Genomic DNA, 21,010 nt, shown 5'->3' with positions numbered 1-21,010 from the left:
TTGTCTGTCAGATACCATACTCAGTTTCTCAGTTAAGCATCTTTATCTCTTTTGTCTCTTTTCACTGTTGCCTCTTTCCATTAGATTTCACCCATCACCTTTTCATACAGACAAGCTCTATTATGTTGAAGGAGTCCCTTCAAGCTCATCATCTCTCATTTCTGACCTTTCCTTCCTGTATCCATCTCAACCTGTCCTTTATTTCTCTTCCTGTTTGTCTCCCCCTTATTTGTGCTCTTTCTTTCTCTCTCTATTTGTGTTCCTGTCTTCCTCTCTTTACCCTCCTGCCACCCTTTGCAGCATCCTTTTCCCCTCTCACGTTCCCTGGCAGCAGGCAGCAGTGCTTGTCACTCTTGTAGCTCAGTGAAGCTGCCGCACAGGAGGCAGACCTCACCGCGTCTCCTCTCTCCATCAATCAACGGGCCCGCAGTGCTGGCATGTCAAGTGACACCATTCTGTTCCCCCTCAAAACAACTACTTTAAGAAAATAGAGTCTTGCAAACAAAGAAAACAAACATATAAGGCAACATTAGATGTCCAGCGTAGGCCATAATACTCTCAGCCCCATGAGAATAAGTCCATAATATTTATTGCCGTATATTCGTACAAAGAAGTGGCACTTATCATTTTCTGTTTTTACATTCAGAACAGGTATCTCAATTTCTGAAAGCATTTTTAATCAGTGTTTGTGAAAATGAATCACTACCTCCCAAAGCCAGAACCCACAGAGCCAAAAATCTAATTTGGGTTTTGCAAAGATATATAGCCCAGAGCTGCACTATGACAATTACTTGCAGAGTGACTTTGGTAACTCATAAAATGTGTCACGTTTTTTGTACCTAAAATGCATCGTTTTATGAAAGTGATTTTGCAAAATGTTCACCAATACAACCCAAGGACGTCGAAATGGGAAAGCTGAAAGCCTCAAATTCCACTTTATGACCCTCTAAGAGGCTTGCGTGACTCAAGTGAGGTTTCCCCAATGAAGGGAACAGAGAGCAGTCGGGTGTCAGGAACGAGGCGGCTCTGAAGCTGACAGAAGACGCTACATCCTCTCATGGCCAAAATGAACAAGAGACGAGATGGCAACTGTCTGGACGGGAAAGCACAAGAGCCAGAGAAACCGCCAACACTGTCAATTACATATGCATGTTTTTCAAAGTCTGAGTAACAACTGTAGCCGGAGAGACTGTGAAATGGACAGCAGACTTGTGATAGAAATGGTTACTCAGGAAAGTAGGGCAACCTCGGGGTTGGATGGAGCAGAATGTGTGACTATAAGGATGACTATTGCTAATGTACTTGTGTCCTTTAATGTAAGTCAAGGGAATTAAGAACTTTACAATAAAGTTATTAATTTGTCCAGCTACATTAGTCCTTTAATGAACTGTCCGACTGACAAAGGTACCTCGCCTTCATCTAATTTTTTCCCCATCACCGTCAAATGACTTTGTGGAGAAATCTTTAGGCATGGACAGATAATGAGAAGAGGAGAAAATGAGACCCTGGGTTGAGGCCTGTTAAAAATGCCCACCACCAAGACACCCAGGCTATTTAAAAAAAGATCTTTAAATCAATATTTAGGTTGTTTCTTTATATGTTTTTTGTGCTCATCTTTGAAGTTCTTTTTTTTTTTTTTACTTTTTAAGGCCACTGCATTTGAGCCCTAATTATCTGTCATAAACAACCTACAATAACCAGACTGTTTGTACTAGTTTTGAGTCAGGTAGGTGTGTGTGTTTGAAGTCACCTTGTTGTCTTTTTTCCTTTCTGATGCCACATTCTGTGTCTTTGAAGTCCCTTTGTATCGCATTAGAGTTGCTTTGTTTCTCTTGTTGTTGTTGTTTGTTTAAGTTGTCTTTTTGAGTTCAAATTCGTTCTTTAAATGTCAATTTTACTGTCTTTGTAGTTCTAACCCTAGTAAACCGAAGTCTTTGATGTTACCCATAACCAACCAGATGATAAATGAAAACATTACCAACACTACTGTTAGTAGTGGTATTGAGTTACTTTGAAGGTACTTCGTTTGTCTTTGTATTTAGGTATCTTTGAAGATGGGTTTTTTTTGTACTTTTTGAGGCCTTATTTTGTGTCTTTGATCTCCCAGAGTCACTTGTAGTAGGTTTTCTTTTCCATTGTGCTGATTTTTTGTTCATCTTTGAAATTTTGTTGTCTGGATTTTTTTGTACAGTGAAATTATGTCTCTTTAAAATCCTCATGAGTCTCTTAGTATTTATTACCTTAACCCTAACCCAACATGTAAGAAAGATACTCATAAGGTCGTTAGGTCACAATTTTTAAAAAAGTTTTTATTTATACTTATGCTTGAAGGAGATTTTCTCTTTTTGAGGGTATTTTTGATATATTTGAAGCACCTAATAGCCTCTAAGCAGTTGGTTGGTTTCTTTATGTTGTTGATCATCTTAACAGTCATTTTGAATCTTTTGCGTTTCTATCCTGTTCCTTTGAAGTCCCTTTAAATCGCTCTGAAGTGGTTTTCTAGTAAGTCGTTGTCATTTGAACGTATTTCTTTTTGTAGTCGTTTTCAGTCCTTTCTGTGTTGTTTTGTGTCTCTCATTGTTAGTTTGAAATGCTTTGTGGCAGCTTTACATTTCTTTGTCGTCACTTTGTGTCCCTTTGTAAGCAGGTCTAGCCATCCATCCATGTGAGTCGATATAAAAAATGAATAAGTAAACAGCAGAGCGTAAAGAGGGGAGATGATGAGAAATAAAATGGGGCTTATGAACTTTGAAACGCACAGATGACTAATTCAGAAAAGAGCAGGAAATAGAGCAGGTCTCTGTGGAAAACAGAAGTATTACCATGCCAGAGTTTATCAGCTTTATAAATGTCATACTTACAATATATAACACCGCAATAAAGAACCCTTCACACATTTTCTAGATTAACAATATCATTAGTCCTCCTACTTAACTTAGTTTCCTAACGTATAGATTGTCAAAGTAAAAAAAAATACGAGACACCTGTGATGAATTTTTGATCAGGCATTTAGTCATCCTCTAATCACCATGGCAACTTTCTCTGTAGTGCTGAAACACGTCATAAGTACTTAAATCTCCAAGGCATCCTCATAATCATTCTCCATTCCGATATTAGCATATATACATTTTCTCCCTCTGTATCTCTTGTGTGGATAGGGTACAATAAGTGACAACAGCTACCAAGGTATTAATGAAGCTTTGATGAATTAACAAATCTCTGACACTTCTAATATATTAACCAATCACAGGATCATTTGGGATATGTGCTCCACGTGAGGCTGTGCTGCTATCGCAGTCCCTGAGATGCCTGTGTTGGTAATTGTGTAATGAATGATAAAGAATATAATGTGCAAGATTTAATGAAATATTAGGAGAAGAAAAGGTGTCGATTGTGTGTGCGTGCGTGCGTGTGTGTGTGTGTGTGTGTGTGTGTGTGTGTGTGTGTGTATGTGTTGAAACACAATTCATCAGACTAAAGGAAAAGATCAAAGTAGTGTGTCATTAATAAAACTTGTAAGCCTTGGTGTATTCACAACCTGTGCACTGATTTATTTATAATTGCTTCATTTTTAGATGAATAGTGGAGCACTAACACAGCTAACTGGAACACAAGTGATGTTTTTCACTTACTGTTCATTAACACTTTTTCTACCATGTAGGCTCATTTTGATTAGTTGGAGAAGAAGATGTGCAGAGCTATCTCAGATCGTGTTTGAACCCATTTGAGACGTTGAACAATGTAGAGTATTGTGTATTTCATTCTTAAAAGGCTTCAAATCAAAAACTTTGTTACAGACAGGATTGCAGTAAATACAGATTATATCAGTTATTACTGATCTCCCAATGCAAGGAAGCTTCAATACATTAACAATTCAAAGTAGACATATATATGTTAATAAGCATTTCAATTTATCATCATTTCAGTTCCTGCCACATATACTCCAGCACCAGCTCATCCTCACTCTCTCGTGTAAGTATGGAGAAGTAGATTTACAGTAGCCTACAGAAATGTCATAACTCAGGCTTATGGTTTGTCTTTTTTTCTCAGCAAGTGACATTACACAAAATTGGGCCAAGGGGTCTCCGCTGTGAGAAAATATAGTTTCAGATTCCAGGGAACAAGAAGCTAATAATAAATCAAAATTGGAATATTGAACCTTATACAACAGATTTGGTAGATACTTTTCGGCTGTAGTTTGACAGTAAGACAAATTTGCAAACTGGGGTCTAAATAGAGACATACTGATGTCATTGGGACAGGACATTTTGCTTCACATATCATTAGAGGCCATCATTTTTTCATGATATTTGTGACTTTCAACAATATTTTTTAAGGGTTTTGTATTTTTAATGGTGTTGAATTTGCAGATCAAACCATGCCACATGGACGCCAGACACATTTTCGTTTTAATATGAAAATACGCCGCCTTATATTATGTCCATATTATTGGACATTTAACTTTGATAATAGAAAAAAGATGTTGCTTAATTGAAACCAAGAAAGGTGAACATTAAAAATGGGATTTGTGATTAACTGTGCATTTCATTATAAGTTAACCAAGATTGGTGGAAAAAGTGTGGAAGACATATTGGAGCTTTGTTGCTGTTAAGTAGGCCTTGTATTCTTAATCTTCGACAATATTTTCTCAGCTATTGTTCTGTTGTCCATTAGAAGACCAAAACCTTGGTTTGAGTTGGAGAATGTTTGTTGTTTCATCAGTGTTTTGTTGTCTTTAGAACTGGATAAAGAGTCGGACTGTGTTGTGTTTGCTGGGCAGAACAAGCCTATCTGTTAGCTTTTTATGATGAAATAATTTCTATTGCCAGTACTTCCACTGCCACGCATCGTTATTCCTCAGGCCAAAGCACTACAGTTTGTTTAAATTCAAGATGGCTGACCCAGTGGTGATAAGGAGAAGATCGCTTTTGCTATTACAACCTTTCCCAATTATAATTGGTTACTTGTGTTAATATCAGTAATTATAACCTAGGTTCATATCAACTGATAAGAGGAGATGACATCCAAGCAAATGAACTTTGAACCAAGAAAGGTGAGATGTGCGTCAAAGTGGAAACTTAGATTCATTAACTCCCACATGTTCCAACTGCTATATTTAGCAAACACATTATGGAAGACGGAACTAGGAGAAAGGTTAGTAACAGCTTTCGAGTTGATATTGCATGAGCCAGGAAACTATAAAACCTCTGTGGCTACACACAGTCAGCTTTGACCTTGGTTGAACTGTGCCAGGGGTTGTATCATGCAGTGCTGTTGATTTGTTCAGAAAAACAGAAAGCCAAGAAGGCTGATTGAATGGTTCATAGAATAAATTCGGTGTATGCTGGCAAAATATATATTTGCTACATTTCGTGCTGAATATTGGCACCTGAAATTTGGTTTTATTCTGGGAAACTCAACAGAAAGCGACACACATCTCAGTTTGATCTCTGCCATCTGCTTTGGGGTTTTGTCGGAGCTCAACATTGTTGCAGGAAGACAGTTGCATCTTGTTTCATCAGTTTTACCAAGGGAAGGGTGGCAAGTCTGGTCTAATTGGTAGGTTCCCAATTTAAACAAGGCAGTTTGTGTCCTATTTTGTTATTATTTTGTTGTTTGCTTTTTAAAATGAGCCAGCTTTCTTTACAGGGGTGCAAAGCAGGTTATGTTACCTTTTCCCCATCATTTTAATAAAAAGGCTTGTTTTCTGCCTGGGTCTATTACTGTCTCTCTGCCCGTGGTTTCTGGTTCATGGATGGAGAAAAGTCTCAGTCAAGCAGCCTACCTGGTGGATGAAAACCTGTGCTCCTCGAGGACTCATGAGCAACACAGCCCTCCGCAAAGTATCCCGGTACCGGTTCAGCTCCTCAGTGCGCATTGTGTTGAAGAGATCAGTGAAGACACGGCTGACATTACGGTCCACCCTTTGCAAGGAAACATCCAGACCCATTCGAGACGCCTGGTCCATAAAGGTTTGCAAACCCCGGATATCTGAAGAAGGAAAGAGAGTTACGACAATCAGTTGTTATGGGGGACACACCGATAGAGACAGACAAAGACGAGCCCTTTTGGCAGATTCTGTTTAAAAGAGAACTTAATTCCCTGAGCATTTAATCTGAATTATGGCTGCACAACCTGCTCTTTCAACACCTGCACATGCCCCCAATATTTTCGGGCTACGTTCCAAGGGCTTTCAGGCAGGTTTCATTCTTTGCTCCTGATCCAAAGCGTGACAAAACACAACAAGCCCTCCTGTCTTCTCTGTTTCCTGGGGCTTTACAGGATATGAAACTGCAGGCAGGTGTAGCTGTCCCCAGAGATCTCCCTGTGTGTGTGTGTGTGTTTACGTGTGTGTCTTTCACTGTACAGGAAAACCGCTTATAAGAAACTGGGCTGCACACACAAATCAAAGGTGATGTGCAGCAGAGGGCACACAATAAGCACACAAATCCCAGCAGTCACCATGTGCCAAGTCATGTCGCATTGTCAGAGGTGGGGGGGAAATCGCTATAGGGCCAAACCTCTTACTGCAACTACAATGGCTGTGTTTGTGTGTGTGTGACTTTGTGTGTGTGTGTGTGCTTGTGTGGATGGATGGATGGGTGGGTTTTCCCCTGTTGCCTCTCTGGAGGTTTGATGAGTCATCTGGTGCTCCAGTGCTTTAGTGCTGGAGAAGAGATGATATACAGAGACATAGAAAGACAAACTTGCTCAAGCAGACATATGGCTGAGTAAATGCAAGACACACACATTCCCACACACAATTACACACACACACACACACACACACACACACACACACACACACACACACACACACACACACACACACACACACACACACACACACACACACACACACACACACACACACACACACGCACACGCACACACACACACACACACACGCGCCTACAATATCATACTGAAGGACTGGGCTGCCCTTTTTTTTGAGCTAATATGGCACAAAGAACTATTTTACTCATAGCCAAAAAGTCTAAATTTAGACTAATAAGAAACCCATGACCTGGTCCGAGCAGCAGAGAAACATATGGATACATTTCCTCTGTTTCTCCGTCTTTAACTTGGGGCTAAGTGAAACAACATTCTGACCATATGAAGCAAATCAAGAAGACATACTGTAGATGCTCTGCTCATTTTTCCCCCTTCTCATGATTGTATTGAAGTTTATTTTTTAGGGTACTCAGAGGGAAAAAAAAAAATGTTCAAAGGGCAGAACAAAAGATGAAATTAAATCATTCATCACTTTTGAAGTCTCTCCAAACTCTTACTGCAGCACACTTTGAAAAACAATTGCGAACACACAAACTTAGTCACACACCCCTGTTGGTTTCTTTGCCTCTAAATTGAAATGATTACCCTTGGTACTGTTACTTTGGATACAATGAGTAATAGCTCAACCTCTAACCAATTCATTCTTCGAGGAGCACAAACACAAATTGTAAGTTAATCACGGTTCCTTCCCTCATATCCCTCGACTGGACTGTTGCAATTAATTTTGAGCTACATTATATTTGTTTTTAAATTCAACATTCATCTGAGGAAACATGTGGTTATATTGACTGCAGAGTTAGCATACAATCTGAGTCATGTGTTCTCTGTTCTTCTTCAGTGTGAGACGTCTCTGTTTGGAAACCCGGAGGCTGTACAACCGTCTGTGTATTTGTGATGACTCAATAAGAAAACAACTGACTAATTGTACACACAAATTAAGAAGCTGAGGAGTTATTGGTGCTTATTACTTATCCTACGGGCTTTCCCTCTTCTGCTGTCTGGGATGGAGTGGAAGCTATTATTGGTTTTACACACAGTATCATGTCTTTGAGAGTAATGACAAATGTTGCAAATCCTATGTGAATTAAAATAACTTAAAAAAAGATTAACTTTTGCAGACATTTAAACTAAATAAGGTTTCACTGTGAGCACACCAAACGAGTTTCTCCATGGTAACAAACTGTAATGTTGCTGTTGGTTGAAAACTTTGTAGCTCCCCAAATTGCAAATAGTGACATACAAAGTTTTTAATCCCAAGAAGGGCCAAGGGAAAGCGAGCATGCGATAACCTCTATCGATACCCAGATAGAAAGATCAGACTTCAAGGGCTGTGTTCCAAACCAGTAGCAAGCTTTTCCACCAGGCAACCGTGTCGGCCGTGAACAGGGCTGCAGAAAAGAGGATTAACTTGGAACCAAAGGTCTGATTTCTGGACATGTTTACCCCCAGCTCCATTTCTGAACGCAAATCTGCCTCTGAAAGTTTTCAATATCACAACTAGTCTGCCACTCCTGTATTTAGAGTCCCGCTCTGGTGCTCTGACAAATGAAAAATGACAGGGGACTTGGATTTCTCTCAGATTTTTCTTTGTCCCTCACCCATCAAATTAAATAACAGCAAAGATAGATGGAGGAAGAAGAAGAAGAAGAAGAAGAAGAAACAGCATGACGTTTTTTCCAAACTTCCTCCCCAGCTCTATCTCTGCTGAGTTGAAACTAAAGCAGGACTCCCTCTTTGATCATGACATGCCCATTTCTGCATCACTCCGATCCAAGGGCTCAGAGGTTTTAGTGAGCTCTCAGGCTGCATCGCAATCAAGGCAGAAAAGCCCGAGAAATGGATCCGCTACCAGCCTCTGTTTACTCCAAATTGAGACGAGCCTCTTAAAGCTATCACTGTTATTTAGACAAAACTTTCAATAGGGACTTATGTGGAATTTGGATTAACTTTTGTTTTTGCAAATGTGAAATGTATCAGCCACTGAGTGTGTTATCTGCTACAAGAACAGTCACAACGTTGATCGGATTGCACCTGTATGTGTGAAAGGTTCCAGGCTGATCATTCATAGAGATGTAGGTCCAGGTGATTGCCAGTCAGATCTGAAGCTACAGCTTATGGGACTGCATATCAGTGGAGGAAGAATGGTGGAAATGGTCTTAAATCCTCAAATGATATCTTGGCCAGCAAGGGACAAGGTCTTGGTGGAATTAACAAGAATGCAAGCTTGGAGCACGTCAAGGAGTAGGCCTGCCATCTGTAGAAAAATAGGGAGCTGCCAAGGCTGAATTCAAGTTTTAAAGAAAAGTCATGAATGACATAGAGTCATCAACTGTCAATAATGCATTATAGGGAAATTGAGTCATGACCCCACAAGAAAATGATAACAACGATCTGTTTTCCTCAGGTTTAACACATACATTGACTTTGTGTCGCAGGAACCCAAAGACAGTTTATATTTCTTCTAGTTTATGGATGGGTAAAAGGAGTGTGTTTGAACATATTGGGGTTTCTGTTGAGCATATGTCATAAAATGATCACTAATGACCTTCTAAACCTTGTTCCTGGGCTATTTTGGCGTGTTCAGGCTCAGGAAGTATACATCTGTAACTGTCATTTCACTGTGGTCCATTTTTCTGGCAAGTCAAAGACAGCAGCAGTTTGCTACTATACGTTTGTTAGGCAATAATATATTAGAGTTATTTCTTCTTTTTGTGGTCTAGACTACAAATACTGAAAGCACTGTCAACAGAATGGTTACAGTAGAAGCATTCTGGTCTGAATGTAGAGCGGGCAGCCACAGAATCAGTCATGGAAAGGAATCATTATTTCAGTCCAGAGCTGGTGAATAGTCTCAAAGATAATGACTATAGTTATTGTGTTTTTTTGGCTTACAGCACAAGTTTTAGTCCAAGTGGGGAATAAAATTAATTGCCCTACTTAAGTTTGGCTGACATGCTTTTTGGGATGGCACGCTGCTTTTGTTGGATGGGAGACAGATACAACAGAATGCAAATATAACAATAAAAATAAATACGTAGTCAGGTGGAAGAATCCATAATATAGAAACATCAGTCCTGTAACAGACTGTAGGTTACATTCAAAGTGTATTTTTTTAAGATTGAAAATGGACTCAAATAAATGGTTAAAATATTATGTTGAGATTCAAAAAATGGGCCAGTGACATTCTCTTGAACCTCGTCTCACCTGCATCAAGACTGAACAATAATGAGGACATATCATTTACTTTTTGTAGAAAGGATAAATGCTTTATGTGTGATCATGCAGGATTTATTTCTTCAATTTCCTAATTAACATTAGTTAGCGACAAGAACGATGGAGCAATAATAAATATTTTAAGGGCATCTCCTACTTCCTTTAAATTCCTACTTTCAAGGTGATTAACATTTTATGAACACTTCCTATTTTTTTTTTTTTTAAATGAAACTTGTCAGATGATGCAAAATGAGACAGCTGTTTAACTTTCATAACTGTGGCCCTAATGTTTATACTTCAAAATATAGCTGAACTGTTTCCCAAATGATTTTTCTCCTCCTTAACAAATCTTTGTCAGTGTGTTTTACTTTCTCTTGAAATGTCTCATCACTATTCTTACGGGGAGCCACTTAATTAAAGGTCAAACTACTTGCACTCTCTGAGAAATAGCCTTACAAGTCTGCAGGAAGTGTGACAAACCGTATGGCCTTTGAAAAACATTAATTTTGATGAAATAACGTAAGGCGATAGAAAAGTATTTTGAACAGGATGAGAAGCATCTTGAGTGCTCTCTTAATATTCATAGTTTTATCTCTGATCTGTCTCCATCCTTTACCTTCACATTATGTATTAGCCTTTAGACCTGCTACAAACTCTGCATGAGATATCATTTGTGTTAGACCTTTCTTGTGTTATAAATGCACTTTTTCTACATTAGAATCCACCTCCTGCTTGGGACCAAAAGCAGCTTAATCAATCTCACACCTAATCCCAGCCTAATTCTCTCCTCCTCTTACAGAGAGCCATTCACAACAGGGTGGGCAGAGACAGAAGTAGCTGCTCCACAGTCATTACTAAGCACATGTTAACTGAGAAGGACCTGCCAAGGAGCCTACTGTTGTTCGGGACCCTTCCTCTTAGATTTCCTATAATTGCGCATCAGTCGTCTTTTATACTCTCCTTGTTATGACGAAATGACAAAGTAATTTTGCAGAAGCTTTTGTTTGCAGAAAGTCTACCCGATGTTTTCTTTCCACACAGAATCAATAGTTGGCTTCCTTTTGCATACTCACCGTACAGTGCTGGAACACTTTAAATGGCATACAGATAACACATTGCAATCTTTGAGAACAAGAACAAGAGCTTGTGACAATGGCAGCTCAGTGAGGCTGTATTTATTTCCAGCTGTGCTTTGATCCTAATGCTAATGTACATTCACTGATAAGCTCACTGTGTAGGCAATTTTTAAGCAAGTTAAATGTCACCACCTTTAATGTACAATATGTAGAATTTATAAGGTTTACATTAATAGTCCCTTAAAGGTATAGTTTGTAGAATTTCATGACAATGTTTACATTCAAATTAATCAAAAAAAATTGACTAAACCTTTGTTATATACATATATTTTGTTGAGTGCTTATTACATCAAATATTTTCATCAGTTATCAAAGCCAGATAAATCCATAATTTTATAGTTGTAATGGGACGTGTCTTGTCGACCAACTTACTTTAGCATGCTAGCAGGTTAAAAACTTTTTAATAAAAAAAGTATAGCTCAGGCTGGTGGGAATGTCATTAGTTTAGCTTTTATTTGGTCATAAATCAGCGTTTTATGTTCCATGTCTTCCATGTTCCTGGAGCACAATATTTCCCAAATCAACATCCTCTTAATATGTTACATCACAGTGACCTTCAACGGATTATCTCAGTGATAGTTCTACTAAGGTCAGATTTTCAAGATAGTCGCCCTTGGTTAATTTTATGGAATCCCTGCATTAAAGTTAGAGTTCTTAAATTGAAACATTGATATCTCCACAGTGGCTGAGTGGATTTTTACTATTCAAACTGCATGCGAAACGTCCATCTCAATGTATTCCTTAGCCATTAGTATTGCAGAGAGAGCGTATACCATAATCTTGCAGTCTTTGTGAATTAAGTACCCTAGGAACATTAAAACCCCGAAAAGAGATTGCCCTAAACTTAAGTAGAGGACACATTTAATGTTGACTCGAAAAGTTGTTTGGAAAGTTAAGAGATCACCAAAGTTGTAGCAATTCATCCTGATGGAGGCATTTACTTCTGCGCCAGGCTTCATGGTGATGGCTACAAGTTGTTAAGAAACCCAAATCAAGGTGTCAAATATAAAACTGGTGCGGCCAGAGCAAGAGTCAAAGTAAAGTAGGATTCATCTAATTGAACCACAAACGACAAATCAGTACTTGAATATTGCAGTCTGAATGTTCTCCAAAAATTCAAAACATTTCTGTTTACAGAAGCAGTAAGAAGGCAGTTATGTTTCAAATATTTGTAATACAACAGTTGGTTAAAGGAGGAATTTAAATCTTTGTATAGTAACTTTTCATGTTTAAATTGTCAATAGTGAATAACTCATTGAAGTGAAGGTGATGACTATTTGAGGTGTTTGCAGCAGCTGACAGACATAGAGGCATGTTGTGTCAGATTTCAAGCTTGCATGGCATGACTGACTTATTCGGTCTGCTGAGCGCTGTCTATTCAAAGACACGGTTAGTTTAACAAAACAAGCAGAGACAAGAGCAAGAACCTGGGTTGTTTCTGGTCATGGTGAAATGTAAAATGAAATCGAATAAAACCCCATCTTTCGATTCGCTGCAGGAACTCAACCCTCTACAGTGGATTCAGTCAATGTCATTTAAATGCAGCCAAAAGACAACATATTACAGTTGTTTGTGTATGAAAGTTTCATTTGATCTGCGAGTACTCTGGTCGGTTTGAGAAGAAAGCCCACAGTTCACAAGGGGCAGCGTGATCCTTGACGGCAACAATGAAAGTTTGCTGTCAGATTTGTTTTTCAGCGGGAGAGGTGAACTTTTGTGGCCTTTACATTGCACTGTGTCTAAATTGTCCTTTTCAAAATAAAAGCTGAGGCATTATGCTACCCTTCAGCGGTGTCAGAGAGCGGGACTGGAGTCTGACACAGTGGGCTTGTTTGAAAGAAGAAGAACAGAATGGACTCTAAATTTATAATGAGCGAGAAAGAAAGAAAGATGGATTAAAGGAAAACAGAAAGACAAACAAAAATCACGAGAAGAAGGATCTGCTTCTTAGAAAGCATGGAGGGTCTTTAAGCATTTATAGCATTATCATACAGTTTAGTTCTGTCCTATTTGCCTTAAGGCAGTAAATGCAAAACAACACACATAATCTTTACAGTTCAGTGTCACCCTGCATTTTCTGGAGCCACAATAACAGAAGAATAAGGTTATTTCTGTTACTGCGGAATGGAATTATGGAACGCGCACTCTCTCCTGACGGCCGATCAAATTATGTGTTGAAAATGTACAATGACAAATGGAACCAGAGGAGGTGAAGCCTTGGAAGTTGTTTACATAATGTGCCCTTTATGCAACTGATGCATTCGTAAAGACTGGGATGAATCAGCTTCCCTGACACACTTCTTTACACTATGCTAACCTTTGCCCCTAAGGTTGTAGAAAAGCCAGCTGTTTACCTGTAATACAAAACAACATATTTACCATGCTCTCCGTATCCAGAGACTGGTGGAGCTCTCGCAACCAAGATACAAAGAAAAAATAAGTGTGTTAAAGATTATGAGGGTTTGGACAATTTGTTGTATGTTGTTCTGAAGCATGAGGCCTTGGGCTGTGTTTAAGGAGGCATCTGCAATAATGCACTAGCAGCAAATTGCTGACACAGCAGCTCTGCAAAACAATCTATCACACACATTCTCCCCTATTTTAAATCTTCAGAAAAGAGTGTCTTGGTTTAGCAATCAAGCTTCTAATCAGTTTGTGCATGAATTCCTTTTTAAACATTTTCATTCTGACATTTCTGTAATTATTCGGAAAGGGGATATAAATGAACAAGAGAGTCTCTACAATTTCTGAAAGAATCCAAAACTCCCATTCTCCTATAGACAGTCACATTATAAATGGCACTACATGGGAATACACAGACCGAGTGCTATTAGCATAGATCAAATGAGTGCCATTCTAGAGTCACAATCAATCACCAAATCGTATTATGACTGAGAGTGCTTAAGTGCATCAGCCAATGCGTCTTATACACGCATCATGTTTAAAGACTGTATGATTAAACAAGTGCTTTAAAAAAAACAAAAACATCTCAATACATCTTGCAACCATGTGATTTGAATGTTGAAATAAAACATTATAATACAGAGCCGTCCCGTTGAGGTTTTTTTTTTTTTTCTGGCACTGTAACAACAGGTTTACTGCCTGGTTGATAAGGCAAGCAGTTAAGTATAGACTGAGCATTTATTTCCTTCTGGATTTAAAAAAAAAAGATGGTTAACATGCTCCTAAATCTTGTCAAACCTAAAATCTGTGCCAAACATGAATGTTTACATGTTCTTATATTTGCAGACATGCTGGTGCTTTGAAGCAGCCCTTCATCACCATTCGTTGGTTCGATTGAATCACTTGATTAGCGACGGAAAAGATGGAAACACCTCAGTTGTCTTGGTTTGTATAGGTTTAACTGAAACAATTTGTCAAATTGTAATGTAACGACAGGAAAAGTCTTATTGAAGGGATGTCACAGCTTTGTACTTACTGCCCTTTTCATGCAAAATGCACACTGAGAGCTGAGAAGAGAAGACAGGAAGGCTTTGACAGGATCGCACTGGGAACCTGATCCGAGCTCCTGTGCTGTAGGGTTACATAATCTCACTTCCACTGTTTGATTACCGCTGATCTGACAGCGAGTGTTGGAAGCAATATAATGTTCAAATCACGTCTGTGCTCATGAAAGTTTAGCAATAATGGGACAGTCGATGGGAGAAGTAGGACCAGAGATTTAAGTGCAGTTTCTGAACAGTAAACTATGCACCCTGCAAATATACTTCATATAAAGACAATTATTCATTGAAAAGCCATAAAAAAAATTATCTGTATCAGAGCTTCAAAATGTTCTGCAACAAAGAAAATCTGAAGTTTCTTTATAAATCTGAATTTAAATGCAGCACCCCGTCAGCCCACTTCAACATACTGTATAAATATGCAATATATTTTTAATGCACTGCATTTTCTTCCCTAATTACTTTCAGTTAATAGTAAGTTAAACAACTTCAAAAATTACAAAAATGAAAGAAGACAAAGGACACACGTTTTCAAGAATTCCCAAACAATTCTGCTATATTTAAATCTGATACTGAGGCATAAAAAACATGAAGTAAGGTGAATTTCAATGTTAGATATTAGATTTGGAGAAAAAGTTTGGAATATATTTCCCCAGCAGTGTGCAGCATACAGCTTAAACCGCTTCACCATGGTTTGATGTTATTCTGGGAGCAGTCATTACATTTAGGAATATTAACTTAAGTTTATTTTAGAAGTGGTTGCCCTTTACTCGTTCTTAAAATACTCCAAGTCCAGATGCTGCAAAATTAATTCATGAACATCCTGCCAATGCTCTATCTTTTTTTTTCTTTATTCTTTTTTCTTTTGATTAGACATCTCTAGCGTGTATGCACCCACGCTCACTGCACTTGACTGACATCTCCTGACTCTCCTGTAAACTCTGTTGTAAAAGTATTTTAGCTCTAGAGAGGTACGCTGCCTGCAAAAATCCTCAGGATATTCTCCAGCAAAACTTTAAGCAGAAAAAATTCTAATCATATGAAGCAACTGAAAGAGCCTCTGCAGGTTTTAAATGCTGGTATTGATCTTCTGTAGTTTTTTGGCATCGAGAGTAGTATGTCCTTTAGGCCTAAACCAAGTCTCAAAAGGTGTGCTTATAAAGAGATGGCATCAATGTCTTCCTAATGATTGATTTTGTTGATTATGCTCTGATCAGTTCAAAATTTCAATCAAAATTTCTTCTAATTTCAAACATTTTTGTAAACATTTTTTGGCTCTACTACTGAAATAATTTCTCAAATAGCCACCAACAACTTGTGAAATTCAACTGAGTGTCCTGATTACATTTATCTAAGGCAACATGCAAAATGACTTATAACCACAGACATAAAATTATATAATGTAAGTAAAACTGAGTGAATGGCTTCAGCTGTTTCTCCTTGCTTATACATCACAAGTTCAAATTCAAAATTCACTATCTGTGCCAACTCAGATTTGCAGAGAGTAGTCTACTTCTCTCTAGGCAGCATTGCGGGTCACTGTTAGTACTGCTCCAAGGCAGGCACCACGGGTATGTTGACTGTTATGTGATGAGGATCCTAATTAGCTGCTACATTCCTTAATTAAACAAGTGCAGAGTTAAACAGTGTAGCACAAGCTCAAATGCCAATGGTGCTGACTTTGTAGCACCTAATTTAGCAGACTAAAAAAAGCTATTTGTGTGAGATCTGGTATCCAATTTTGCTCATGGATGGTGTCTTGTTTAACTGAGCCTTCATGCATTAGACATCAGTTCCCCCTCACATGGATTGCTATTTAAAGTTATGAGGATTGAGATGTTGACAAATCAAGAGATGGTTAACAAGACAGCCAGTCACACAGACAAACAGCTAGTCAATAACAATAAAGCTAGACAGACAGGAAACTAGCTAGTGAGATAAAAAAAAAAGTTAGGTCAACAGAAAACAAGTCAGAGCATAAGCAAGGCGGGAAGAAAATCAGAGAGAGAGGGCAAACTAGTAATTCAGACAGTGAGCTAACACAAAGAGCTTACAAAGAGAACAGGTAGACAGCTAGACAATGAGAAACACAAAAATCAAAGAATTAGCTAGAAAGAAAGACGAGTTTGCTAATCAGATAGAGAGCAAGCTATTAGACACCCAACTGGTCAGAAACAAAGCAGTACATGTTTTCAGAGGGATAGTAATTCTGTTAAAGATAGTATCATAGAGACTCAGACTGTGTGCTAACTGGTCATACAACCGTCTAGTGGAAGAGAATGCTAGCAAGATAGCTAGTCAAACTGATAGACAGTTGGCAATTATAAAGACACATTTATCAAAAAATTAGCTAGTAACAAAGACAGACATCAAGCTTGTCAGATATAAAACCAGCAAGACAGCAGTTTGTGAAGAAAAAAAGGAGATAAAAGAGCAAGTAAAAGAGTGTGAGCTAACTATTCTGAAAAATCAGAAGATGAGCAAGCAGCAAGTTGAAATAAATAAGAAAGCTTAACAGACAGACATTCCTGACTAGCTGTTTACAGATAGCTTGCATACTAACAAAATAACACAGCAAGACATCAGGTCACACAAACAGAGTTTTAAATAGCTAGTCAAATAGACTACAGAGGTACATCCAGGATTGCTCTGCTGTGTGTAGACCCCCTACAGTTTGACTACCGCCCCAACAGATCAGTGGACGACGGGGTGGCCCTTGCACTCCACTCCACACTGGAACACCTGGACAGTAATAACACAGACGTAGCCTACACCTGCTCTTTTTGGATTACAGCTCTGCATTTAACACCATTAGGCCAATGAATCTGACTGGAAAGCTGGCAGACCTTTGAGTACCGACAACAACCTGAAACTGGATCCTGGACTTCCTCATAGACAGACCGCAGGTGATGAGGATGGGAAAAAAGGTCTCTGCCAGCACATGAACCCCCCTGGGCTCCTGCCTCAGCTCAAAACTCTTCTCACTGTATATATGACTGTGCCTCCACCCAGGACAATAAAAGCATCATCATCAAATGTGCCAACGACACAACCATCCTTGGCCTCATCAGGGGGAGGGATGAGTCCTCTTACAGGGAGCTTGTCCCCAAAATCACTGTCTTTGGAGACGACAATGACCTTGTTCTCAACATAGTTACAAAAAAATTGAGTTAATTCTGGACGTTTATATTGCTCTTCTATTTTTTTTATACTTTTTTACTCTGTGAGAAATTCACAAAAAATCCAATGCACCTGTACTGTTCTGTACTTGCAAATTGCAATAAACATCTAATCTAATCTAATCTAATCTAAATAGAAACAAAGTAAGCAAAACAACTGTCTCAGACAGACGGTGAGAGAGCTAGCTGGTTACAGGAAGCTAGTCAGAGAACTTAATATGAAGCAAAAAGTCAGACAGACAATAACCTTGTTTGCTAGTCAGACAGAAATAAAGGTGGAGACATCTAGTCTGGAAGAAAGAGCTCTCTAGTTACAGAAGATAAATCATTAGCACCAAATTTAGTAAGACATATAGCTAGTCACAGACAGCTAGTCAGAAAGAAAGAAAGTTAGGAAGACAGCTAGTCAAAGACAGCCGGTTAGACAGAAATAAAGATAACACTGCGTGTCAGACAGACAGCTAGCTATACTCACAGCGTGCCAGAGAGAAAGACAGCTAGTCAGACAGACAAATGCTCTTCCAAGGTGGGATTTTCATTGATCCAACGCAATGCTGACAGTGCAGTTTTTTTACAGAGTTCCAATGTCATGAACAAATCCAAGGGCACATCAGGTAAATGGGAAACAACACGTCACATAGCCTACATTCACAACAAGCTCAGTACAGTCCAAATTGTCAGGTGAAAACCTGGTGGGAGTAAGTTGGTCGCTGTATTCCCTTTAGGGTTTCTTTAATGTAGGCTACACTATCAACTTCCGATTCCTTGTGCTGAAAAAAAAAAACACAGTATTACTCCCTTTTCTGGGTTGCACTCCTTCCTTGTTCTAAAAAAGATTAGCCAGCAGTGGCAAAGTATCATCGAAAAGAAGCCAGTTCAGCGATATAATCTTCTCATCTTTCTGCCCTTGTACTTTCTTGCCAATCTCGGCTCTATCAGCCCTTAGCCTTTTGCCAAATGTGGGTCAGGAAAGGTCTGGTCCACAGGGGCATCGTGGTGAGAATAAAGAAACAGAAATAGAGAACATCCGAGAATATAAATGGTTGGGACACATCCTCATTTCTCTGGTGCCACAAATGAGCCAATTAGGCTCAGACTTGTCTCTTCATGTATGCTATCAATGCATGTATGCAGCAATCAAATCATGCTTAGCTGTACAACCTCTGAACTTTGATTTAATTTTTTAACGATTTGCATTACAGATTGTGTGTATGTGTGGGAGCGGTGATGTTCTTTCATTCTGGCTCCAATTCAGAGTATTCTATTCAGCTTTACATCTGTGAAAGTCTGTGCACACTCCCTCAACATTGGAGATGGTTTAGGAGCATTTGCATTTGAATGGATGAGCTGAGATCATCTTACATACCAATGACATGTTTATGGAACACATTTTGACAATTAACCGCTCTCTTTCGTCCACACTCACCGTAGTCGCTCTCGTAAAAGATGATGAACTTATGCCAGTGCAGTTCTGAGACGAGGGTGAGCAGGACTTCATTGATTCGAACAGGTGGACGGGCAGCCAAGGTGTAGCTCTCTCCATCTGGGCTGGGGTTGAACTGGCAGGCAGTGCGGGGACCTCCATCCCCATTTCTCTGGATGAATAGGTGGGGAATGTGCATTGCATCCGTCAGAGACTGCAGAGCACTTGCAGCGGCGCAGCCCGTGGATGTGACAAGAGCGAGGATCCCCTGGTTCATCAACTCGCATGCTGGACAAAGGACATAAAAATAGGGGGAATGTGAATGAAGCAAAAGGAGTAAAGAAGAAAGAATACAAGGCAAGAAAAGTGGAGGCATATAAGGATATAAAGAAAATCATGATGAGGACAGAAGTTTAAAGGGAAGGTTCAAGAATTCATAATGTTAATATGTGTATCCTGTTTTGGATTACATCTGAGAACAGATTGGAAGAAGGAGGAAGTTCACAAAATGTTATGATAATGTGAAGATTAGGGATTCATGGGGTGCATCCCCTAATCCTTGCCCCCTATAAAACTACTGAAGGAAACACTCACTTAAAACATTGGATAAATTAAAGAGCAACATGAGTCAGTAAGGTATGCTAAGTGACAGCACATTGCAAATGAAGGAGAGGAAATGTTAAAAAATGAAAATCTGGAATATGTAAGCTACAAACAGGTAAAAGAATGGCTTCTGAAGTCTCAGCTAAATACTGTGTCGCCTCTCCTTTGCTCTTTCTCTCTCTTCCATGTAGACATGCTATAAATCTGTAAACCCGCACAGATTAAGTCTGCAGACACATGCTTGTAATGTCTGCAATGGGTCTTAACTTCCAAGCGTTTTTATTTACACGTTCTTTAAGGATTTATTTGTTTTAGATCCTCTTAGCAGGAACTCAGCAGCCCGCTGGGACAAAAAGCCCAATATCTTTTAAAGATGAAAATGCCATCCTTGACATTATTAATGCATCCAAAATTGACAAGAAAAGCTGTTCTGTCTAAGTAGCGATGAATATTTAATGACAGTGGGTAGACTTGAGGTTGCTGTGATCTGACATATTAGGCATTCATTATTATGCTCTTCAAACAATCACTGCTGATCAATGAACTGAGAAGATGATTTATACAATCAGAACCACAAGTATAAGTTAAGTATACTAAAGATAGCTGAGATAACTGGGCATCTTATCAGTGTTATTCACAAGAAACAACATGTATTCTTAGCCAATATTACTTTAAAAGCTTGTTTTTTTCTCATATTTCAAGGTTTTAAAACTTAATTCACAAATGTTGACCCTTAAAACCCCTGACATGACTTTTTGTGGAGTAAAACTACTAATTCAAATCTTAGGATGCAAAACACTCAAATAGGTGTTACACACAAATAAAAAAGTTACACAGGCTGAATTTTAAATGAAGAATATTGACCTTGAATTCAATTTTAAACCCTGTTTCTGTTAAGAGCTGCATAAATGTCTACAACATGGATTGTCTAATTGTGCATGTGACATGGGAAAGGCAAAGACAAACTTTGCATTCAAGTCATGATTTCAGCATAAACAGCTGAGCATATCGAACAAAACAGCAATTAAATGTTCTCCTCCTGCATTTCATAATTCAGTCTAATTATATAGTCAGCTTCAATATCTGCAAAACCAAGCACAAAGCTGCAGCACTACAGTCCAAGACTACATTATTTCATACAAATCCTTCAGACTGAGCCTGTTGAGATACACAGCGAGGACTGCACAGCATGACAGT

At 38.8% G+C, this 21,010-nt stretch overlaps 1 protein-coding gene across 3 annotated transcripts in view; it reads right to left on the bottom strand.

Annotated features, from left to right (window-relative positions):
* grid1a (glutamate receptor, ionotropic, delta 1a) overlaps window positions 1-21,010 on the bottom strand; it is a 236,088-nt gene that overhangs the window by 81,084 nt on the left and 133,994 nt on the right. For all 3 annotated transcript variants that reach the window (XM_065959699.1, XM_065959700.1, XM_020643055.3), the window contains 2 exons: window positions 19,214-19,498; window positions 5,786-5,991 (listed from right to left, as the gene is read on the bottom strand). In XM_065959699.1, coding sequence (XP_065815771.1) covers window positions 5,786-5,991; window positions 19,214-19,498 — 491 coding nt within the window. The remainder of the gene's footprint in view (window positions 1-5,785; window positions 5,992-19,213; window positions 19,499-21,010) is intronic.

Source organism: Labrus bergylta, chromosome 10 (genome assembly GCF_963930695.1).
Source record: "Labrus bergylta chromosome 10, fLabBer1.1, whole genome shotgun sequence".
Taxonomy (NCBI): Eukaryota; Metazoa; Chordata; class Actinopteri; order Labriformes; family Labridae; genus Labrus; species Labrus bergylta.
The sequence above is the reverse complement of the archived record's forward strand: the minus strand, read 5'-3'. Positions and strand labels throughout refer to the sequence as shown.